Source organism: Paralichthys olivaceus, chromosome 11, assembly GCF_024713975.1.
Source record: "Paralichthys olivaceus isolate ysfri-2021 chromosome 11, ASM2471397v2, whole genome shotgun sequence".
Classification (NCBI taxonomy): Eukaryota; Metazoa; Chordata; class Actinopteri; order Pleuronectiformes; family Paralichthyidae; genus Paralichthys; species Paralichthys olivaceus.
The window spans coordinates 23,362,790-23,387,755 of NC_091103.1; the positions used below are offsets into that span (position 1 = coordinate 23,362,790).

The window sequence follows — 24,966 nt, forward strand, 5'->3', positions numbered from 1 at the left end:
ATGCAACCTGCTTTAAAATTATGTTTAGATTTTTTTCCCCCTTGAGGTTTTCTCAGGGAACGCTGACCAGTGAGCAAATCACAGCCTGATGCACAAATGGTGCTGGGTAAATCCCTCCAATGACCTTGAAATGATAAAATACAGCATCTTTCTAATGTGATCATAAAACAGCTTTTACTGCTATAAATACAGACGGATTCAAGTTATACTGCTAGAAAATAAAAGCATTTTATGGGCATTGAATTGGCGTCCCAGCCGTTAATACTGGTGTAAGTGGAACACGGACAAACACTGAACGTTATGGTGTGCTAGCCTGTGTGTGCCGCCTTATTTACATTTCATCACAGTGCAGAGACTCAAGTGACACTACCTCTGCACCAACACAAGCTTCCGTTCACGTCCTCAGTTTGGCCTTTTGAAGCTCACAGCTGCAGGGCTTCAATGAGGCGGACACAAACCAGACTTTTAAGGTGAGGCCCGCTTAGTTTGCTTTACCTGGGACAACAGGGAGAGTCGCTGACAGATCCTCTGCTCCCACTCCTCGTTTCAACTGCACAATGCCCTTGGATCCTCCCACCGCTGTGAAATATTGAACCGAGCCATAGAATATTCCCACTAAGCACGATTACCTTGGCAATGTCATTGATAAGCTGTACAGAGGATTCAGACTCATCTGGTTATTACAGAATCTCTAAGCAGTTATTGGCGTTATCTGTGAGTGATGTTCTACAAAGACTTTTTTTGATATTGTATCAATCCCTGATTTTCTTTTTGTATCAGTCGCTCCCAAGGACGGACACCGGAGCACAGTGAAAGAGAAAGCTAAAGTAACCCCTGGAACTCATTTATTACAGAGAATGATCATTTGTTTTTTTCAGACCATTTACCTATTATCTTAGATTTTACATTATTATATTTCCAGAATACAACAACCTTGTGTGGAGACTATAGAACCGGACCAATATGGATATTTAAAAAACTTTAATTATTTGGCAGCTTTTTATCGCAACAGACCCTTTTTTAAAATTGGATGTGATAAAAAACCAAATCTATAATTTAATGAACTAATAACAAACAATTCATCCTCTCCAGCCGTCAGTGGGAGGTAGCCACTGCCCTAATTCAATGTTGTCCTCAAGAACACTTTAACAGGGTAAACTCTCTCCATCACAGATACTGCGTCTGTAATATTCATCATCCTTAATTATCTTTTTTTTGATGGATGATCTTCCTGCTCCCTACAGATCATGGCTACCCACAGCTTTGCACATAACTTAACGGAAATTATATCCTTCAGACCGCCATGACATAAACTGAAATATTTTACTTGAAGTTATCAATCACAGAAAGAACATAATTAGATAATGTCTTGAGTATACGCTTCAGAGCTGTCATCCGCTAATGTAAATGAAAAAAAAAAACGTCACAGAAACAGCCAAGAAAAACAGCACCCACAATGTTTAGCAGGTCAGCACTGGTGCCAAATGTATGCATCCTCCCTGCCAATAGCATCCTCTGGGATCAGCATTCCCTCCAACTCCAACAAAAGGGAGCAGAGGAACCAGCCAGACTCGGCTTTTCCTTTGCTGCACCTTCAAAGCTCTGTTTCATTCAGTTGTAAAATGTGTGCATGGCTCCGGTATGTCAGAACACACCTCTGATTGATAGACCAATATGCAGAAGTTATACTCCTGAACCAGACATGTCTCTTAATTATGCTCTCTGATAAATTTCTGCTGCATTTGTCTGTCTGCTGCGGAGAGACGAGTGGGTCAGAGTGTAACGCAGCAAGGTGAAGTAGTTCTAATCTTCAAAAACGGATTCCCGGGGATGTGAGGGAGGTTTTTTTTTAATCAATTACACAGACTTACTTCTAATCCCTGTCAATTCAGCAACACTCTCCATTTGCATTATCCCATCACTTTGCTACCAGAGTCTCGAGAGAAAAAACATCTTTTTTTTTCTTCCATAGGCTTCGACAGCAGGCGAAGAGAGAAGCTACAGGATGAACTGTATTAACGTTCACCTTGACAGCAGCCACAGAAACAAGACATCTCTGAAATAAAACTCTCTTTATGGTGCATTTATTTACTGCCTGAGTCCAGGACTAAAGTACCTACAGAAATAAAACTGTATGTGTGTGTTAAGAGGACGGCTTTAGAAAACATTGACTCAAAATTCTATATCAAATAAATAGTTATTTAAAAGTTGGTTGAGACAAAATCAATTATTAAATAATCCATATCTGACTAAAAATTGTTAAAATGAACTCATCTAGATATAAACAGAGTAAGATCTACCCCCAAAGGGTTTAAAATAAAGACTTAGACCTTTTCTGTGATGTATCTAAAAGATGGACACCATGATGGATTCCCCATTTCAATTGCCCCCTGGGGGCATGCCCCCACCTGATGACCCTGAGTCTTTAATGGGGAACCAACCATTAAATTTATATATAATGTGTTTTCTTATAAACACTGTATATATGTAACCTAGGTTGTTTAACCTTTGTACACCATGTTTTATTTGTCATACATCAAGTGTGTAGGTGTATTTAAGACTGCAAATCCTTCTTTATCAGAGGGAGGGACTTTTGCTTGAAACGTCACTACGGCAGATACAATCCATTAACGGGGTCTTTTAGGTGTACGTGTCTTCTCCTTTGACTTATTTTTAATATTTCTAATGTGTGCACAAAGACCCTGTAGAGTGAGCGTGTGAAGTCCTTACAGGTGGGGCAGCCAGCCAGCCGTACTTGTCTTCTGTGCGGTTCATGTCCCGGTCAAAGGCGTAAAGCTGACGGTAGCGGAGGTGATCGACATCCAGTAGGTTAAACTGCCGCCGGGCATAGTGGCAACTCTGATTGTTCCCCTCTCTGGGGAAATCCAGCCACTCAGGATGGCCAAACTCATTCCCTGCAAGAGAGAAAGTTATTAAAGAATGTACATAATGAAGGGAAAGTCACACACAGTCCCTGGAAATTAGCATTCTCTATCGCAACACTCTATATGAGCTTCTTTTTAAGGTCATGTGCAGTTTTTAACAAGGCAAAAAAAATGATCAAAAGAGACCAGAGCCACAATTTGTGGCCTTTTCATAACCTCAGCAGAGGTTAGTACATTCCATATTTAAACAGAGCCACAAAGCTCCTGCAAAATTTTCATCAACTACAGTGCGCCAAGCTTCCTGTCCCCATTCATGAATAAAACTTTGGAAAAAGAAGCCAACGCAAGTGAAAACATAGCAAATAAATCCCAATGCCTTTATTTGACTCACACTTTTTCAACAAATATATGCAAAAATCATCCACCAGGATATATTTTTTCATTATTTTTCTCCATAACAGAGAGCAAACTTTGAGTCATAGCTGGAATTGGGGAAAAAGTGAAAAGAACTTCACAAGTTCACACAAATAAGTACAAAAAAAAAGAACATCTGGGAGAGAGTCCTCTTTATCACCTTGTTGATAAATTCAACTACATTAAAACATTATCTGCACTCTGAATTATTCTCCCACCCAACAACTGCAACTGCTGTACTTTTAATGCAGCTTCTCCAGGAGATAGCTCATTTTCTTAAAGAAAAAAAGAAAGTATCATTGATGCCTACAGAGCTGCACAGGCCAGATGTACAAGCTGAACGTGTACCGCAGGCGCGTCGGAAACAACGGCCCCGTCGCTACGAAGCTGTCATGAGATGAGATAATGAATCCGTCTTCGGGTGTCACGACAACATCATAAAACAACAGCCGGGATAATTGAATTCCCGGCAGAGCAAGAAATACACGAGACAAGAGATGGAGGAAGATGCATGACAACAGAATGGAGGCCAGTTGTTTATTTGGTGTGAAGAGCGACACCCACCTCCTCCTCCTCACAAAGAGAAAAAAAAAAAAAAGAAAAACCCAGAGTGACAGGATCGAGTGGAACAGACAGGCAGTGACAGTGGATTCTAATGAAGTAAATCATGTAGGTGTTAAAGAAGTAGCAGGCAATAAGGCATAGACTGCCGGCAGAAGAAGCCCGCGGCAGCACTCGCCTACGAATTAGGGCAGCAGGGACGCACTGTATGCACAGAGAGACGGGCAGTGGGGGGTGCAGGTGGAGTGGGAAGGAGGAGGCAGTGGCTTTTCTTGTGACATCTGCATGAATAACAAGCCTCCCACACAGCTGAACTGGGAATGTAAAGGAGAGAATTGCACTTCAAACTAGCAGCGAGGGCAGTGGTGCTACTCACCAAGAGGAACGAGCACACTACACATTTAGCGTGCATCTATGAAAATTTCACGTGCAAATAATCCCACAGAGCTACAGGAGTTATGCAGCTACACACTTACAGCAGGGGCACGGCTTTAATTGATCCTAATGCGAAATGAAATAAATCAAAATTGACTCACTTCATTTGATCTTTAATAGAAAATCCTGGGAGAATCACGAAGAACAACTCATTTTGCATCAGGCCATGAGCCACACGATTGTGCTGCAGTGAACATCATGAGGTCAACTAAATCAACAAGATTGCTGCTAACAGGAACATTTGTTTTGTATTGGAGATGTGTTGACCATTTATCTTTTTTTGCACTCAGTTGTGCAGGAGGGAAGGTCACAGAATCATCAGGTTTCTTCCTCAGGGGAGTTTCGAGATGAAATTTTACACCGATGTGTTCATTAATGTTGAACATATGACAGACTCAAAAAATAGACTGGACGACAGGACAGCTCCCCTATGTGAAGCCATATCTCTAACTTTATCTGGCTGGAGCATAGGTCATACACCCCATCTCCTCTATGTCAGTGGATGGGACACAGACCAAACTGAAAAGAAACCTGCTTGACCTGTGAGTAGGCTTTTTTAAGAACTCTTTTGTCCTAAAATGCAACGACCAAAGGACGGGAGGTAACTCACGCGTGCAGACATGCAAACTGTAAATGGTAGTAAAATAAGATCAAAACAAACAAAGTATGAAATCTGTGTAAGAACAGTTTGTTTACTCTAAGTTTCACCATAGACTGTATTTAACAGATCCCTAAAGTGAAGCCAAATAATCTTGATCACCCCCTGGTGGCTGTCTGTCACAAACACTGCCTCCTCCATGATAGTTGAATACACGATGAATACACATTTCTCTTAAGAAGTTTTCTGTCATTTTAGGCAGCTCTGATTGCACTGATGTTTGGTCAAGTGCTCGTTTTTTGTGCAACAAGTGGATGTGGAGACACGTCGTCCATCTTTATATACAATCTATTGTCACGAACCACAAACAATGAATAAAAACTAAAACATGAATTCCTAGAGGAGTACCATATTGCTGCAAATGCTTTGGTACGTCCTGAAATAACAGCTAATTTCCCTTTATATAGTTTACTGTAATCACAAATGAAGCTTTGGACTGTTTAGCATCAATAAGGTGGGATTGTCTTGACTGTTTTCATTGAATAACACAATCACCTGAGTGACTGAAGTTCTTGCTTCATCTTCCTATCCCAGAAACAGCCACTCTGCATTTTCTCAGAGTGAAATTTGCCTGCACTGTGTGTGCTCAGCCAGTCAGAATGAATTTATCCAGCCCTGTTGGAGCTTGTGTAAGAGCAATGATGATGCCGCTCTTCATTTACTCTCCTTCACTCTGGCTCACCATTGTCATCTCAGTGCTGACAATGCTGCCATGGGGATAAACCACGAGCCGGAGTGTAAGGATCACATGGCTATGTTGTGAGGTGATAAGAAATACGGCAGTGCTATTCTGCTGTGTAACATATTCACTATGGCTGAAGCTCCAGTGCAATCAAAGTGAGGTGTACTGGAGTGTACTGGGGCCCCTTGTCCCTCCAAGATCCTCGCTGCTGTGTCCTCCCCTGGGAGATGAAGACAACTTCACACCTCTCTGCGAAGCAAAAGACAAACCTTCCCGTCCTCACACTGGGGATTTGGTCAGTAAGCTTGGGAAGATATGGCTTTACCCTTGTGGCCCTACTTAATTTTTCTAGAGGGCACCTCCAGGCCAGTTTTTAATCACACTAGTCCCTAAAATCATCTGGCTAAGCAGATTCACAAAGTAATTTCACATTGGATGCTGGATTCAGCCACTGTCCACCGTGTCATGGCCCGTGGCCACATGTGGCAGGTGGTTTGTCTGGAAGTCATTAACGCCCTGGAGCAAAAATAAGTTCTTGTGAGTGCTCTGCTGCCACTAGGGGGACTGTGTAGTGTCAATCTCCCCAACGACGCGATCTGCCTTCAGCACTCCTGGAAGAAAACCAGGATTTCCCGCACCTTCCTCAAGTGTCCAGACATCCTCCCTCTCTGCTCATCATCCACACCACTCTTAAACACAATTTGAACAAAACACATGGTGAGTAGAGTGATTATTAAAGTGCACTGACCTGAAAGCCTTCTAATGGAATAATGCTAAATTCAAGCTACCTTTATTTTCCATGAAACTTGGTGGAAGGAAGGGAAATGGGCCAGGAAATAACCTTGTGGAACCAGTTTTTTTCATTATTATGAGATAGGGCTTTTAAGGGGACTGTCAGGCTTTAGCTGATGAATGCACTGTAGTGACTGACATTCTGGTTAGTCAGTTTGTTGGTTGGTTGGTTTGTTTGTAAGCATTATTATGCAAAAACTACTGAAGAAACATAAATTAATCATCATAAAGCATGACACTTTGGCTTGAATCTGCATAAGGGGACAGATGCAGCACATTTTTTGTCATTTTCACCAATTTACCAGCGAATAATTCATGGACCCTGATGAAAAATAAAAATCAGCTGTATTTATGGAACTGGTATTTATTACTGTGTGCAATTTGGTGCAGCTTTGTTGAATTGAAGGGGACTGTTGGCCCTTGGTGGAAAGATATGCTCCAACAGATCTGTTGACAGAGATAATTGGTCCAACTCACATGCACTGAGCCACAACAAAAAATCTGAAGTTGTGTAGAAACCTTTTACTATTATACCTTATTAAAAGGGAACTAATAATAAGTTCAAGTCACTATAAGCCATGTCAGGATTGTCATTATCTTCTTGGGAATGGAGACTGTCGATGGCACCAAAACATAAAACACTCAAATCTAAAACATTCTAATGACTCAAAGCCTCTCAACCACACATAAGACATCATACACAACATTAAAGGTATTAGAGGATGCATTAAGTTATGGATTTTCCAGACAGAAAACAAGGAATACGGAGGTGAATGAGGAGCCAGCAGCACCGAGGTGAAAAAACCCAGGCCTTCGTGTTCATTTTATGCATGGCCAGAGACTTAGTAGGTGACAGCTTTAAAACATTGATAATTGACTAGCTCTGCTACAAGTGTATCACCTCCACAGTTTGACAGGAGCAGCCCTCCAGACTGAGTTACTGTAGAATTCTCCGAAGTCAATCACAATTTAATGCAGCAAGTGGGGTCTGGAAAAAATAAAAAAATAAAAAAATCAAGACGACGAGGTCAGCCTAGGAAAAATGTTGCCCTCCCCAAGCATGTCTCTTAATGAAGGTTTCCACCAATGCTACCTTGTGTATCGTGTGGCCCTGTATGGTTTAATACGCTCACTACGACTGGCCAAGCACATGCATGTACATTTTCATTGTAAAGGACAAATTGATTAGCCTGAAGTGAGGGCTCCACTTGTAATCATTCAATTACATAGAGATTTACAATGGAAAACGTCATGCGGTCTAGAACTCTAACGAAATGGCAACTAATGATTAAGAGATATTGCTGAGTGAAAAGTGAATGGAAGGAAAGATGTGCTACGATTTAGCAGTCTTCCTTTTTTAAATTTTTTTTTTTTACAAAAGCGGTCACGGTATATTCTCTGGATTTTATCGCATGTCAACGGCGGGAATGAGGTTCCTCCCATTACCTCCGCATGATCACCTCTGGGATCTCATTCTCCAGGAGAAAAGTGGAAACTGTCAGGTTTGAATATGTCATGTTGAATACATAATTTACTATTTTGGTGTATCCACTCTTCGTCTGCCTCGTCAACTTCGACACTACTTTTGAGTTCCAACATTTCCCAGAGTGGCTTTCGCCCCATGGGAAGTGATTCTCTCTGTATTGCACTGCATTGCGTACAGTATGTGTAGGTGGTGGGACTGAGAGCAACCACAGATGCTTTGTTATTTTCTTTTTTCCTCTGTTGAGGAAGAAGTTAGAAGAGGATCAATACGACGGCATGTAATGCACAGTTCAGGTTGTTGTACTTCACATGCTGCTGTCAACACACACAGGAAGACGCAGAGCTACAAATGAATTACACAGATGTTCTACTACGTGCTATGTGTAACACGACTGAGTCAAACCAGCTGAGACCCAGTTCTGAGTAGGTTCGGTATTCACATTGAAAGAATTAAGCATTGTCAGAGATGAAGGTGTGCATAAAAAATTATGAAAACACACACAAAGGATGGGAAGCTACGCTAACTGACAAATACAAAAAAACATTGTGGATGGCTTAAAAAATAGACTGTATAAAGATATATGAAATGATGTCTCCCTAAAAATGAAGCCGAAACATCTGTTTCCCCTCTGGTGGAAGGCTGCAGCATAGGTCATAAACCCAGTCCCCTCGATGTTAGTGGATGGGACATGGGCGAATCTAAAAAATCAAAATACACATCAAATTAACGTTTCACAAAGATGGTTTCTATCATCTTAATTCTCATCACACTGAACAACTGTTCATTTATCCAGCATGTTTGGTTGATGTGGCATGGTGGTGCAGTGGTTAGCACTGTCGCCTGAACAAGAAGGCTCCCGCTTCAAATCCCATCCAGACTGCACCCTACTTTTTTCCCCACTATCAGCTGCATTGGCTCCAACAAACCCCCCAAGCCCCTTAAAGGAACCAAACACAAGATGGCCGCACCCATATCAGAGATATTTGGGCTTCTTTTTTGTACAGATGGAGGAAGTGGAAATGCATCGACCATCTTTATTTACAGTCTATGAGTTTAACTGGCAGCAGTCTTCCAAATTCACAGTTTGAGTGACATCTGGTGGTCCCACTTCATTTTAGATTACTTCACCATGAACATTAGTATGCAGTTTGGATTTGGACAAGTTGTTCCTGCCAAAAGGTGCAACAGATGATTTCACTGATTAGTTCCTTCTCTGTGGTTGAAGATGCACATCAGCCAAATCACCTGATGCAGTGAATTGGAACAACATAGCATATGTTCAGTCTTTGGAGCGCTCCACATATGTTACACACCGATAACCCTGAAGACCAGAGTGGAAACACGTATCCTAATTACTGTGGTTTAAGAAAAAAAAAAATCATGTTGATCTATAAGTGAGGTTATTTGAATATCAGTATGATACTGACCAAAACAATGCTCCTCCAAGTTTCTGCTTGTCTACTGCAGAACACGGACCAGCCAGAGGGATTGCGGGTACATGACAGTCAAATTCAACAATTCAACCAATCATACTGTGGAATGAGCTGGCTCCCTTCCATCTACTTTCTTGAACCTTTTGTCACTTTTCTGGCAAATAAAGCCATATTTCCAGCTCATGACCAAAGGTTTCTCTTTGAGTGAACTTTTTCTGACCTTTAGAGAAAGCATCAGTAACCACAATACAACATGCTATATAAATTTAGTTTTGACTTAACCCCATGGGCCGTTGGAGCACTGATGATGACGCTGGTGTCCAATAAAAAGGCATATGGAGGAAAGTACACATATACAGGCACAAATACACACATGCATGAAGACACAAGAGGAATGAAACAGTCTGCAAGTTTCAGGCAGTCCTCGGTTTTTAAAAAGAGCTTCACCTCATTAACGTTGTCGGGCACCAGCCCCCTTTTTTGCCAGTATTTGCTTTCAGTTTCCCTGCGTTATTATTTTATAAAGTCTAGTGGAGATGATTGATTTCCTGCGCAGGCTGGTTCAGTAACCCATGAAAGCCTTTGACTCTTCATTTCATTTTAGCTTTAAAGAAACACATTGGACACACCTCCATTAGGTAATCATTCCCCTCTCCTCCACGATAACACGCCAATGTTCCTCCCATATGCCTGAATTAATCACCATGATAATCACCCTCCTCTGCCCCCTCACAGCTCAAACTAACCAGAGAGCTCATTCTGCACGTCTATGAAATATGATAAATTCTCACCCGAAATAACCACATAAATAAAATCATTTTGTGTCTCATTGTATATCTTGGGTACTGTTGTCTGAAATTAAATACAAAGAAGAGTTTTTCTATGATATATTGCAAAAATATCATTAAAGGATAATTACAGCTTTTTCAGCAATTTTCACTGGAAAATGATGCATACAAATGGTTGGACACAGTTAACCCTAGCAAGTTTATATCTAACAATTTGGCTCTAAGTTTCGATATTCGCCATGTGTTTTTAAACACTATAGCTATAAGATTATATGAAGGGATGCAATGTCAGTCAACAACTAGACTGAATGCAATGGAACTTAATAGTCCTGTTCAAGTTCCTTTGAGGATCCCATGAATTTTCATCTACGGCCTCCAGCAGGTTGACATTTTTTTGTTTTGAATGAAATGTCTCAACAACTGATGGGAGCATTATCATTATATTTGGTTTGCACTTTCACGCCCCCATCAGGATTAACTGGGAATTGCTTGTAGGACTTTAAATAGAAAACACCAATGTTTGGTAAAACAATTTCAAAAATGTCCAATACTTTCATTTGTGAATGCATATCTGCAAAACTAATAACATTTCCATCACCAGCTCTAATTTGTCTGAGGTGCTAAACATTGTTATTATATTTATATGCTAAATTGATTGAACATTACACAAGCTTAGCATTAGCATGTTGTGGTGGTCCATAGTGGTTGTGTCTTATTTAACAATAGGTGTATTGTGGCCTAAACATGCTACACAGGTAAATAGGGGCCATCTGTGATTCCCTTTAAAAACCAGATGCACTGTTGTAATAGCAGATTTGTCAAGTGGTAAGAAACAATGTTTCTCTGGAAAGTTTAAAATATATATATATTTATTGCCACTATTGGCAGAATAATAAGCAGAATTTATTTCTCATTTGTGGTGAATCTACATTTGTGTACCAAGCAGAAAGCATGCACATTGTGTACCCACCTGTGTAGCTGCATATTATTACTGTATCCTAACTGTTGGAGATGTCACCACATTGACAGCAGTTAAGCTGCTGAGCGAGACATTATCAGCTCCAGTAAAAATGATGGCTAAACCCAAATATATATAGAAGAGGTTGCACAAAGATTTTGCAGCAGTGTTTTAATGGTAATAAAATAACTAAAGGTTTGTAGGATGATGTTGATGCTTAAATTGATAGTGGATCCAGTAATGATATGATTAATGGGAGCAACTGTGTTTACACAGGTTGATGTCAGACAGCTTTTCAACTGGCACATCCCATTACTCCTCTACAGCGGCCGGCATCAGATAAGGGCCTGACAGTGACACAGTCCCCTCAGTAATTAGCAGCACAAGAAGAAGCCAAAGGATCAATGTGTTTTCCATTGGAGGGATTCTGGCAAAGAAAGATCAATGACAGAATCAAGAGGGGATGAAGAGGCGAGAGTCACAGAAGGTTTTAGAAAAAAAAATGTTGGAGGCGTGATGCAATGTTCATGTCCAGATTGATTTCCTGTTAATGTACCCATGTACGCTCCCACAGCAAAGGCGAGATTGGCACATGCATCCACTAATTCATCGAAATACTGTCAATGGCCCGGGGGGTGAAGTGACAAATGTGGTGCAATTTGACACACGTGGGTCAAAATCGCAGCCAGATCATTTTTTGATAATTTGGTTATTTTTATTTGACCATATCAGAGTGCAATTACATTCATAGAAAGACTTCCTGTTTGGCAATTTGTCTTCAAAGTAAAAGCACAGCTTTGAATTTGTTGCTCGAAAATGTTATAATGAGCAGAATTATAGAGCTTTTTTTTTTTTTTTTTAGGTTTGAAGACTGGGATGATGCAGACAAATAATTAAAAGACAATTCAAACTTATATATAAACCACACAAGTGTACAGTAATTGAGAAAATTCAGTTTCATTTTATGAAAAATCTTCATTGCAGATAAACCAGGTAGAATGAACAAAAATTTTTCTAACTTCACTCTGCGTCATTTATGAAAAGCTCTGCTCACAACGTCCACAATAAAAAAGTGACAGCATATTATAGAAGTGTTTGAGGAGGACTCACAGATGACGAGGAATAAATGTGAACAGACACTGCACTCCTGCAACCACAAGCTCCACAAGACTGAAAGCACAGTTAGCTCTCAGTGCGATTATCTGTATATGAGGAGGAAGCTCTGGTTCTCAATTCATCATCCAGGGCTGCAGTATAATGGCTGCCTGTTGCACTGTCACACTCCCTGAATACAGAGTGCAGGGAGAAGTTTTTAGCTCAATAATTTAGGCCGTAAATCTGCAAGGTTATCTTAAGTCTGAGTGAGCCCTGAAAGTCAGGAAGTGCGAGCGGTTCCATTCTGCCCCTGCCGATGCGATGATAAAACCACTGAGGCGTTTCATTACTGCCACACCACTCGGCGCTTTAATGTCATTGACACTCCAACATCCTCAACAGTATCCATCGCTCAGCATCTCAAATACCAACGCTCCCTCTGTCCTCTGTCTGTGGGCTGTTTGCTATCGGCCATGAGTAAATAAATGTTTTTTTCTGTGCTAGGCACTTTAAATTGATTTGCTTGCTAAAAGAATTTGCTCTTGCTCAGCACTGGCTAAATGACTCTCATGTCATTGATCCACTGACATGGCATGTCATCTTGCATTTACTTGATTTTCTCCTTTTTTATTCTCTGTTCTCGAGAATTTCCCTTCTGCTCGTCCACCTGACGGCTTGAACTATGAACGGTTCCCAGGGATAAACTGCGTCGTCGTAGATTAAAAACATTTCTTCTCTCTTCCCTGATTTTACATGCTCAGAGATGAAAAAAAAAAAACTTCCATCCATTATTGTGATGAAAGATGATGTCATCCTTCTTTTAGAGAACCATTTTCCTTTCTGTGTCTCTACAACTCTGCTCTTCTCCTCGAACAACTAAGAACTACTTGGCAGAAAGGGAAAATATTAAACTTTAACTTCTGCAAACTCTGATTTAAGTGTACAAATATTAATCATTGTGAAATATTATGTTATATTCAACTTTACTTGCTCTTGTTAATGTTGCAGGAGACGTTTGCCCTTGCACATCCATGACACAACTCTTGCAAACAATAACTGATAAATTAACTGACACATAAAAGATTTACACACTACTGTCTCTTCCAATAAGGATCATGATTGCATGCATTACTGTTCGCAATAAAAAAGCTTTCTACGTCCTCATAAACCTCGTGGGGAAAAATAGAATAACTGAGGGAGTGGAGGACAGTCACAAAGAGTATGTGATAGAGTATCCATAAGTTCCTGCAGTAAAACTGGTAATAAATGTCCTCCGGTCTCAACTGCATCAGCGAGAGGAATTATCTCAGATCTGGATTTTAAAACCTTCTCACAGCGAAAAGGACAAAAGGCCAGATAGCTATTAAAGACAGATTTCATAAGGTAATAACAGACGTGTTTCCACTTAGACTGTGTAAGGACAGGTGAAAGACAAATTGTCTAGTTCAAATTCGAAATGAATATAGATTCAGAACAAGTGAAAACCGAGTGCCTATTTTAGCAGCTCTAATTTTGATTTAATCCACCGATAAACAAAAGCATGATGCTGAAAATGCAAAAATGTATATGATGTAGACAAGTGGAGAGCATTTAATTTTCATTCTAATTTTTAATAGCGAGAATAACCCAGAATGCACCCAATCTCAAACAAATGTAGGCAGTTTTGATTGTCATGTTTTATTTTTTCTGTATCTATCTGTGTCCTCTTCTTTTCTGTTTGTCCATTTTGTTTGTATATGTATTCACAAATTAGTCACTGAAGGTTAAAATAATAATAATAATTATAATAATAATGACAATGTTGGCTATGAACAATGTATGACTTAAAGACTTGAACTAGTCCCTAATCCCCAATTCTTTATTTTTACTGACTTAATGAAATCATTATCAAATTGACTTTTGCGACCACTGCATCACACTTGTTGAATCAGCTCGTGCACCAATTTGTTGAGAGCACAGAGATCCGAGAGAGACAAAGCACCGGAAGTCCAGCAGCAGGAGTCCAGCAGCAGGAGTCCAGCAGCAGGAGTCCAGCAGCAGGAGTGAGCCTCTTAGCTACACTTTACTCAGAGAATCAGACATAATTACTATCAACTGTTCCTCAACTGCCCACATGAGGTCAATTCTCTGACATCCTGTTCATTACGAGTTGCCCTGTTATCACTGTCCACCAACAACAGCTGCTTTGATTGCAACCCCCCCCCAACACACACACATTCCCACCCTTAAGACAGGCATCAGTCCACTTCACAGGAATTCACAAGGTGCTTCACTCTTTTACCGTCGAGCACGACTGGATATGGTAGTAAAAATAAAAGTATATTGTTTGGGCCCTTGAGGATCACCAGGTGGAGCTAAAATGCTGCGACCACGCGTGCAGGCTGTATACATACATCACACCAGAGAGCAGCACGTGCAGGAAAACACATCCCCTTCAACCAAGGTCAGTCGTTAATTATCACTTTATTATCTTTAGCAGCAGACCTCGATAAAACCACGCCGCAGCTCGGTGTTGAAAATGAGGAGCATCCCAACAGTGACTGAGAACGACAGTAGATCCATTCAAAAAAGAAAAGAAAGATCGGATCTGAGACAGCTTTTGTCCTGTGTTTCACCATCAGCTCTGGAAAGTGAGTATTAATGTCAACCCCACTTCAAAAGGCTGCTTTGATGCTTATCACCAGCCTTGACTAATCGGTGGCGAGCTACTCCACTGATATATTCGGTTAAAGAAATACAACACATCAAATAACTGAGCACTGTAACCCCAATGGAAAATGAGTAACACAGTAACACACAGCTGTGTGGAGCTATTTTGAGCCTTTACGAAGTAGAACAGATCATCTGATTTACACACACAAGTCAGAACTGGTCAGCTGGTTCTACTTTGCATGTTCTAAATATAGTTTTTTCTGCCTTGTTACTAATTAATAACAAACAGAGGAAGAACACAGTGTCCTTCAAGATGTCAAAAAAAAAAAAGTATTTCAGCTGTGATGTGATCGTCATGGTGTTGGTGTTGCCAGGTCACTTAGGTCCTCTGACCAGCATACTGGGTTTAAAAGTTGTCCTTCATAAAATGATTAAAAAGGTAATCACAGCTTTGGAGCCAGGGCTCCGACAGACAAATGTCCTTCCTACTGACATAAGACCTGCAGTTTCAGAAACATTTCCTAAATGGCCTTTGCCTAGTTTTCCTGTTTGTGTGCAAACTTTGTGTTTTTCTTTTATTGTTTAACTTTAACAACTGTACTCTTGTGACTTACTCTGTAAAAGGCTACATTACATTAAATTTATTGACTTACTTATTTCTTTTAGTATCATTAGTATAACAAGTTTCGGTATGTTATTATTGTAAGATTTCAAATATGATGATTATCTTTATTTATTTATCTGTGGTTTGTCACAGATGGCTCTGAATGATCTTTTCTTTTGGAAAATGAAGAGATCATTTGTTTCATTGTTAAAGAGACTGAGATGCAGATGAGATCCCAGTAGGATTGTCTCCATCCTCTACACTCAACGGAAATTATTTTGACACATTATTTTCAATAATAAATTCATTATTTTCTTATCCTTATATCTGTTGGTTGAATTGTTGTGTCTGTCTGAGTGATAAACATTATAATTCAGGGGGTCATCGCAGGTTACATGAGAAGGATTTGAAATTTACGCCCTCATCTCTTTTAATAAAAAATAAGGAACAGAAGGACGATGCCTCATAATTACGACCTCTACAGCCTCTTGACAGTTCACCATTTCAAAGCCAGCTGAACCACAATCTCCACGTATAATGATGAGGCCTAATCAGATTATATGATTATATGATAGCATATGAAATGAAATGTTATAACATGAAATATGATACAAGCTGTGAAAATAATGTGATGATGATGTTAGAGCCATTGAGCTGGGATTAGTGTAAATTAAATTAGGCCATACGAGTGTACTGTATTCAAATATAAATTACAGAAATCATCACTTAAGACTCAATAGTGACATTAAATTGCTATTTAATTTAAAATAATGTAAAAAAAAACAAAAAATAATTTCAAACCAAGCAAACACATTTTGCATGCTAGGTGATTAACATTATTTCTGAATGATTGTGGATTGATTATTTCAACTCAAAAATAAACCACAGGATGGTATATATAACAGGATCTTATTGATGGGCAGATAACAAAGATAATACCACTATTCCACATGACATAATGGTTTAAATTACTGTATATAAAACCGTGGCGTTAGGTTTTCGGTGCGTTGCATGATGACTTACCGATAAAGTTGAGGTACCCTTCTCCACCCAGACTGTGAGTGAGCAGACGGATCATCTTATGCAGCTGCATACCGCGATCAATGACAGGTGTCATGGGAATCTCGGTGCTCATGTTGGTGTACATCTCCTTGTCCATCAACCAGAAGGCCAGACTCTTATCCCCAACCAGAGCCTGGGAAAGTAGACTAGGTTTTATTATCCACAGTGGAGGATCAGACGGACTCGAAATTGGGATCATGTATGGAAATAGCCCACCTGATCGTGACTTTCTGCATAGGCTATGCATTTCTCTCCGTAACGCCTGTTGGTCAGCGTGTGGACAATATTGCCCATGCTCCACTCTTCATCCGTTAACTCCTTCAGGATCTGCACAGTGACAGAGAGGGGTTATTGAAAAGGGGAATGATAGATGTGTAGCTGAGAGATCCAGTCGGACTCTGACTGATGTCTGAAGCTCAGTCTTTCAGTTCCACCAGTCTTTCGACCCTTCCTTAAGTTTTTTCTGGGTTACACTTCTTTCTCAGATCAATCTCTGCTTTGACATCTCTATATCCGCACGGTGAGTTATGTCTACCTTTGAATGGCGGTAATGGAGTTTTTAATAACTTCAATACAGCCCATGGGTAGTAAGGCATCAGCTCTCTCCGACCTGAGATGGGCAAGGTCAGAGCCTCTCATCCAAACGGAGGGATCCAACAATAAATCCAACCATGGAATCGATGCCCTGTCGCTGGCCTGCCTACATGCACACTTCCTGCCATAGGAGTCATATCCAGGGGTCAGAGGGAAGCCGGGCCACCACAACATGCATTCAAAGCACATCTGCCCACACGGAAACGCTGTGCAGTTACACCGACTAATAACTCAAAGACACACAAGCAGATAATAGCACAGGGCAGAGTAAAGATATCCACATGTACTGCAGCGGGCACTGAGGTGATTTAATGAACAGCAGAGATGCTAGAAAGCCACAGTGTCGATAACATTCCTAAATGTGTTAAAAAAAACAGGTTTATGCCCTCCAAGAACCCCCCGGTGATTGACATGCGCTCTGTGTGATTGGTGGGGGAGTTGGCGAGTCCGACTCAGTGACAGGCTGAAGTCTGCTCGGTGGAATTGGCTGTGACAGCTGATTGACATGTCAGGAAACCTTTATGTTACTCTGCAGAGCTATAATCCTCCGAGTAAAGAGAGTAAATTGTGGCGATCAATATGTCTGAGATGAACTGGCTGGTCCACCAAAAGAGAGGCTTCCCCGCTCTATATATCACCATCTGTTCACATTCGCTCCTCCTCACCTTAGCCTTGTGTGGCCATGTTAGTCAGCGCCGACGCCACTGGTGAAACTCGCCGAGGAACATAAGACATCATCTACATGAGCGACACATTCTCAGACCTTTCAACTCTCTCCCTGTGCACTCGGTGCATCGCCTCGGATCCTCAAGACGATCTACGTTATGCATTTGCCTCATTTTGTTTCACTTAAATGTATTTTAAAGGTTTTGAGTTTCACGTTTCAGATATTCAAGTTTAACATGGCAGGAATACAGCGTTTTTAGTTGCGAATCCTGAAATAGGTTAAAGCTTACCGAGCTACTCATGATAAACAAAGAAAGAAACATTGAATCAAAGGCAAATCCCCAATACAACAAGTAATGATCATTAGAATAAATAGGACAATAAATAATCTATAAGACTATAAAATAATTAATATCTTTTTGGATCAGAGAAAGAGCAGAGATCAAGAACATAAATTAAAATAATCAAGTTTAAGAGCAAGAAGAATAAAAGAAATTCTACTAAAATGTGTTTTCTCTGATGCTGTGAAATTACAATTCCTATGTTTTGTTTCAATTCATTAATATTTGACACTACAGAGAAATGCATTTTAAGGAGCATACAGTATAATATGTGATAGGTGAGGAATGATGGGAGACAAGGGGCAAAGACAGAGTCCCCCATGCCTAAAAAGTATAGATAAGGTAATTCATTAAAAAGATACAAATGTGCAAAACAAAAGGTACCTCTTCTATATTAACAAAGGAAAAAAATTTAAGTAAAACAGGTTATTTGGCAGGAGAATGAAAAATAATGAATCTATTTGTAATTAATACTGTATGTGCTATTGTATATAATAGTGAAGCAAATAAAAAAAAAAATAAAAAAATTGAGCAAAATATATATAGAAAAACACCAGGCAACTTTGTGGCATTGCAGAAAAACACACATAACCCTAATATTAAAACTGGGAATGTATGTAGTAAATTTCCTACTGATCAAATCATACTGGTCACAGCAACCAGGATTCTATTCTGAAAATAAATGGAAATGATCTTGTTAATGTGGGCTGGGTTATCATCATCCTGGACAATATTATATTACAATAGTCAACTGTATTATTTATGTGAATAAATTGAGTGGTAACATAGTTTAAAAAAGAATACAGAAAATACATGAATCCTCCAAACGTTGGAACAACTGAATCTACTGATTATACCCTGGAGATCATCCCCGTCGCCTCCACACCCACCTACAATCAGACATTTTACAATTCCTTATGAATCATTACAATTCAATTCAACCGCAAAAGTGGTCGGGGAGCAATTAATCTGGGAGTGGGACTGTCGGAGCGGAGACGGGGAGTGACTGGGTTGACGACTTCCCCACCACCAGCTCACCCACATCAGCCCCGACCAGCCGAGCTTCCTGGCGCCACTGACAGTCCACTTCATCAATGATAATGAGCAGTGCACAAATCTTACTTTACAAGCCTGCTGTCAGGAGCCAACCAGAGTGCCCGGATTAATTAGGCAGAGCCAGAATAAAAAAAAAATGCGAAAAAAATCTAGCAGTGCAGGATGAGGTCACCTCACCGTCGCTGACACAGTGTGACTGATTCAAGAGCTTCTCTGATTCAATCACATGGCACAGGGACAGACGGCTGACTGTCCCCGGCACCTTTCCAATCTTTGAGCTGATGTGTGTTTGCGTTGCTATGGGGACGTCCACTCTTCAGCATGTTCCCTGCTGCCCCCAGGGGTCAAAGAATGAAGGTGTACAACGCTCAATCCCACGAATCAACTGAACGCCTCCCCGTCTTTATCTTTTCACAGTTTTTAAAATTAATGAACTTTCTGCCCACGCTGACGTCTCCTGTAGGAGCTTCACTCAGCTGAACGGCCCTCCTCAGCTCACCTCACAGTTTGAAAAGGCTCTCCGCACCGCCTCGATCCTGCTCTGCCGGGTAACACCTCACCAGCGAGGCCTCAGAGTGCAATTAGCTAATAAAATGAAAGCCAAAATGCTGCTGTTACTGGAGGCGAGCCGAGGGTGACGCTCGATGAGGGGGTCAAAGAGAGTGGGCGCCCTTTAAAAGCCTGCGATGAAGCCACTGACATGTTTACATAACCAAGCCTGACTCCATCGCTGCTTGCCAGCCGCCTGGATTTTATTAAGTTGTTTTAATTGAAAGTGTTTCCAGTATGATGGACGTACAAGCACCAGACATGGATTTTTCCCCTGAAACTAATAAGGAGAGAGCGGCGCAGACTGATATTTTAATTAAATTAAATGGAGGAACGGAAACAAAAAAAAATCGGGGCGTTTGACTTGGAGGTCGTTCGAGTTGAGGAGCCGAGAGAAGACAGAAAAATCCCTGCATCACCCACTCTTAACCACGCTGCGCCCGGTGAGCTCTCTCCCTCCTCCGCCTCTAATTGTTTCAATTACATCTCAATCCATTGTAGCTGGAGGGAAGGAAGCCTGTTAAATTAGAGGGCTTCTGTAATATTATCCATTAGGAGTGACAGCATTTTATGGTCATAACCAGATCGAACCATCCAAACTTGTGCCGCGCTCCTTATCTGGTCCTCTCATTAGGATATCTTCATTTTTCACAGCCTGTTGGTTCTGGCCGTCTTCTGCAGCCAGTAAATGAGTCATATCAATCAGTCACGGTGGGGACGAAACGCAGCGTGAGGCCTTGATCGAGGAACCAAGGGAGATTCATTCATGCACACATGTGAATCTAAAAATAAGCTCACAGCTCCATCGCTCTGACTCTTTGTCTCTCGTTCCGTCTGTTTCTTCCTGCCTGTCTCTCTCTGTCTATCTTTCTGAATGTCTAACCTCCCTGCTCCATGTCTCCGTCTCTGCAGCACACACCTCACTGGAGGCTCCACTTCAGTCCATTCAAATCCCTCCCTAATTGACCCTCTGTGAGAAGAGGCAAGACGAGCCCTGAGTGCACTTCACTGACTTTACCAAGGCATTTTCATACCAATGCTTCCCTGCACTGAAAGCGATGAATTTCGCTGCTCACTTGACGACTTCTACATCGAGTCTCATCAGGGGGGCGACAAATTTAATTGAAAAAGATGCATTCCGGAGACAAATCTAAATGATGATTGCATTGCCAGCGATATTGTCTGCAAAGTGTAAGAGCAGCGGCAGCAGCCTCTCCAGGGGCGTCCCAAGGATAATCCTGTGAATGGAGACTGCCTCTCAGCGGTGCAGTGCCGCCTGCCATGGCGAGTGCAAGCTTCACCGGGGAAGGTCAAGTCTGGGACTATCCCCCGGCCCCTCCCTGCCTCTGCCCCTCTGCTCTTTTTCCTCCATCCCCGCCACCGAGTAAAACCCACCGCTGCGATGTACAGACTTGATTAACGATGCGTGCTCTCCTCCCATTGAGAAACACAAAAAAAACTGTAGCGCAGGAGGATGCATGCGGCGCGGAGGTCACACTCTCTACTTCGCTTTTCTACCCAAAATATGAGTAAGTGCAACTTTCAGTGTGGGCGAGCAGATAAGAAGACACGGCGTTACATGAATCTTACAGCAGATAACCTCTTTAGGCATTCTGCAAGCGGTTTTTGTCAAATATCAAACAGGAGGGGGCTTCTGCTGGAAACATGCACACACACTAGAACAGGACACAAAATAATTCACCAGCCAAAACACACACACACACACACACACACACACACACACACACACACACACACACACACACACACACACACACACACACACACACACACACACACACACACACACACACACACACACACACACACACCTCCCCAGAGATAACCGGCTGCCTGTCTCTTTCCCTACAAATGTTATTGTAATATTTGTTGATTTAATGAAAAAAAAAAACCCACTGTGGCGTACTGAGGATGAATGGGTGGCATTATTATTAATGCAGACTTTGAAGAAAACACCAACGGGGCCATGGAAATAAGTAAATGTATCCAAGTTCCCCAGAGGAGGTAGACATCACTCCAAAGTGACACTGGGAAAAAAAAGTCTTCTGAGACCAAGACTGAACATGTACGACAGGATGTTGGCATCAGAACAGACTGAGAAAGAAAAAAATGTCAGATAAAGAAATGCATATTTATTGGATGGATGAGCCTGCAAGCTCGTTCCCTGTGCTACATGGCGTCACCATCATACAGACTTTCAGACCTGATGCCTGCACGGTTATAAACAATGTTTTTCCATTGTGGGCCATTAAGTACTCTCACAGTGGCAGTTTGGGCTGAAGTGGTGAGGTAAAGGGTGCTTCAGCAGGGACGGAGAAGATTCAGCATCCTGAATTTCCCATCCAGTGTCCAGAGTTTTTAACAACTCACTCAACAGGGTTATATTCAGCAGTAATAATTAATATGACTATTAGTAGTCATATGAATTATTTAAAGGTTCAATGTGCAAGATTTAGGTGAAAGGATCTATTGGCAGAAACTGAATCTTTAATTACTGTTTAATTCACCCTAAAATGGTCCCTTTATATTTAAATACTTTATATTTACATCTGGAGCGGGTCCTCTCTACGAAGGCCACCATGTTTTTTACAGTAGCACAGAATGGATAAACTAAACCTCTTTTGAGTTTTGACAGAAGCTACCACCGGTTCTCCGTCATGTTTTGAAGTGGAGAGTGAGGTGAGGGGTGTTCAGCTGCTACATGCAACTTTACCACTAGATGTCACTAACTTATATACATTGAACCTTTAAGTTGTTTTGCTAAATAAACACTGTATCATGCTAAGGATGAAATTATCTAAAAAAATTAATGTTTTTCTCACAATTGCTGATGACGTTTGTTATGTGTATAAAAATGGACAACTTTAACAGCTCCCAAAAAGTAAAACCAAATCATCTGGATCTCGCTCTGGTGGCCGGCTGGAGTAGGGGTCATTAACACTGCCTCCTCCGTGTAGGCAGATGAGACATGGGCCAAACTAAAAAGTAATTTTAGGTACTTCTGTATTGAATGCACAAGATGGCAGCGTTCATATATACGTTATTTTACCTGAATTTCTGGAGAGTGGGAGGAAGTGGAGACATGTAGATCTTTTTTTTTTACAATTTCAATAATTTACATATTCAATCCAGAGCTGAATACTTTTATTTAAAAAATAACCATCAGCATATAGGGAAGATTGAATTTGTTTCAAATTGTAAATTACAAATATACATCCTCCATAATTCAAGTTCACCATTTTTGCACAGAATGTTTTTATCAATTATGTATGAGATGTAAGAATTCAAAATGAAGAACAGCGCAAAGGTTTTTCCATTCGAGGTTGTGTGCAGCTAATTAATCCACTTTGAAATTATATCATAGTATTTATGTAAAGCTATCAGTGAGTTTTCTCTTGCTGTGCTGAGTTATCAGTATGCAAAGTACGTCTGTTATTAGAGAGATGAAAAATAAAGTGTAGCAATGGATAAAGACATGTTTCTCTCAGCAAATGAAAGAATATTTGTGAAGCGACATGGTGAGATAACATTAAATATTGAAAAAATGATTAAAGTTTAAGAGTCCTGATAAATACACATTCAGTGGGTATTTCTCCGTTTCTGTGTCTGAGCCTATGGTCTGAGCGTGTGAACACTACATTGCATTTCGTCTAGAAGAAAGCAGAGCAAAGCGCTGCACTTTGCTGGACGCTATGACAGATGCTAACCTTCAGGTAAAATGGAAAAACTCCCAAACACTGACAGAACACAAGGAAAGAAAACAGCTCTGACCAACAGAGCAATTTCACTGCTCCGCAAAAATACACAGGACAGCACAACCGAAAACAAAAATGAAAAGCCCAATGTGGTTCATGTGGTAAATAATCTCTTATGCCAATGACCAAATCCTAATATTATTTATAAAGACAATTAAAAGGAATAGAGGGACACTACCAAATTCGGTTTTCTACACTGTACTTGAACCTCATACACAAAAAATAAAAGATTAAATGTTCATTAAATCCTGAATATGCAAAGTAAATCTGGTCAAGGAACTCACAGTTTAATGAGTGTCTATAAACTGTCATGCTCTATTTCCATTTCATGAAATTTATTCATAGAAAACATACTTTTCAAAAAACAAAAAAGAAAGGAAAATAATTTGCCTTCTCCTTTCCCTGACAATGAGCGGAGGATGACATGAGGACGAGGACCTTCTGTCGTTGAAATAGTGTAACTGTTCAATTCTTCAAATACGCAGATTGTCCGACTGGTTGGTAGAGAAAAAAAAATTTCAGCAGAGCATTGAATATAAGCGGAGAAATACTCTTTACTTTATCATATAAAAAATCAATCCCAAGGATAGAACTTTCAGGTTGGATAATGAATCAAAGTGAAATATAAAGGTGACGTTTTATTCAAATGCTTCACTTAAGAAAAAGGCGTCACAAGATATCTCTGCCTGGATCAGTGACCCTGTGACCTTCATGTTAACATTATTAAAGCTCAGCTTTCTTCCCACTCACATCAAATCAAAGCATACATCCACTGTAAAGAAATAACTACTAATGTAAGGACATTACCTATGAATAAGTCAAATGCTTATATTTGTTTGTTTCTTTTCCATCATAACTTGTTGTATTTAGTGGAAGAAATAATGACCTTCACATTTGCAAAGTACGCACGATATCAAAAGAAGAAAAAATTAAATGGGCACTTAGTAAGAAAAAAGCACAAAGAAAAGGAGAAAAAAAACAAGCTTGCATCTCTGAGGGAAAACAAAGACAAGAGCAGAGTCTTCATGGAGTGGATGCCACTAACTTCAGAAGAGACAGAAAAATCCAGAAAACTCAAAACTAAGATTTTAGGACAGATTCATTGTTGTCTGTTTCATGCAAACTGAAAAGTGTTAACTTGACCCCGATAGTCAGAAGTCTTGGTATTTAACCATTTGTAGCCTTACAAAATGAAAGGGGGTTTAGCAAATTAATGAAGTGGTTCATTTCTTTATCACTGAAATATCATTGTTATATAAGCAGCAGTAAAATTCCAACATTAGATCATCGGAGGAGGTGACGACTACAAGCAAAACTGAAATCTGCTTATTTTTCTTCTTCGTCCTTCACCGTCTCAGCTACATGGGATCGGTCTGAAAGTCTGAACTATCCACAACAGTGTTTTCACTCTGCGACAATTCAAACATGATACAGTTTGATCTGGACTTAGGTCGGATTACATTTTGATCCGGCGGTCTG

The 24,966-nt window shown here is 40.5% G+C and overlaps 1 protein-coding gene across 1 annotated transcript in view; it reads right to left on the reverse strand.

Moving 5' to 3' along the window:
• gbe1b (glucan (1,4-alpha-), branching enzyme 1b) overlaps positions 1-24,966 on the reverse strand; it is a 77,424-nt gene that overhangs the window by 21,593 nt on the left and 30,865 nt on the right. The window contains exons 11-13 of the mRNA XM_020088634.2: positions 16,722-16,832; positions 16,467-16,638; positions 2,731-2,915 (exon numbers count right to left, since the gene is read on the reverse strand). Coding sequence (XP_019944193.1) covers positions 2,731-2,915; positions 16,467-16,638; positions 16,722-16,832 — 468 coding nt within the window. The remainder of the gene's footprint in view (positions 1-2,730; positions 2,916-16,466; positions 16,639-16,721; positions 16,833-24,966) is intronic.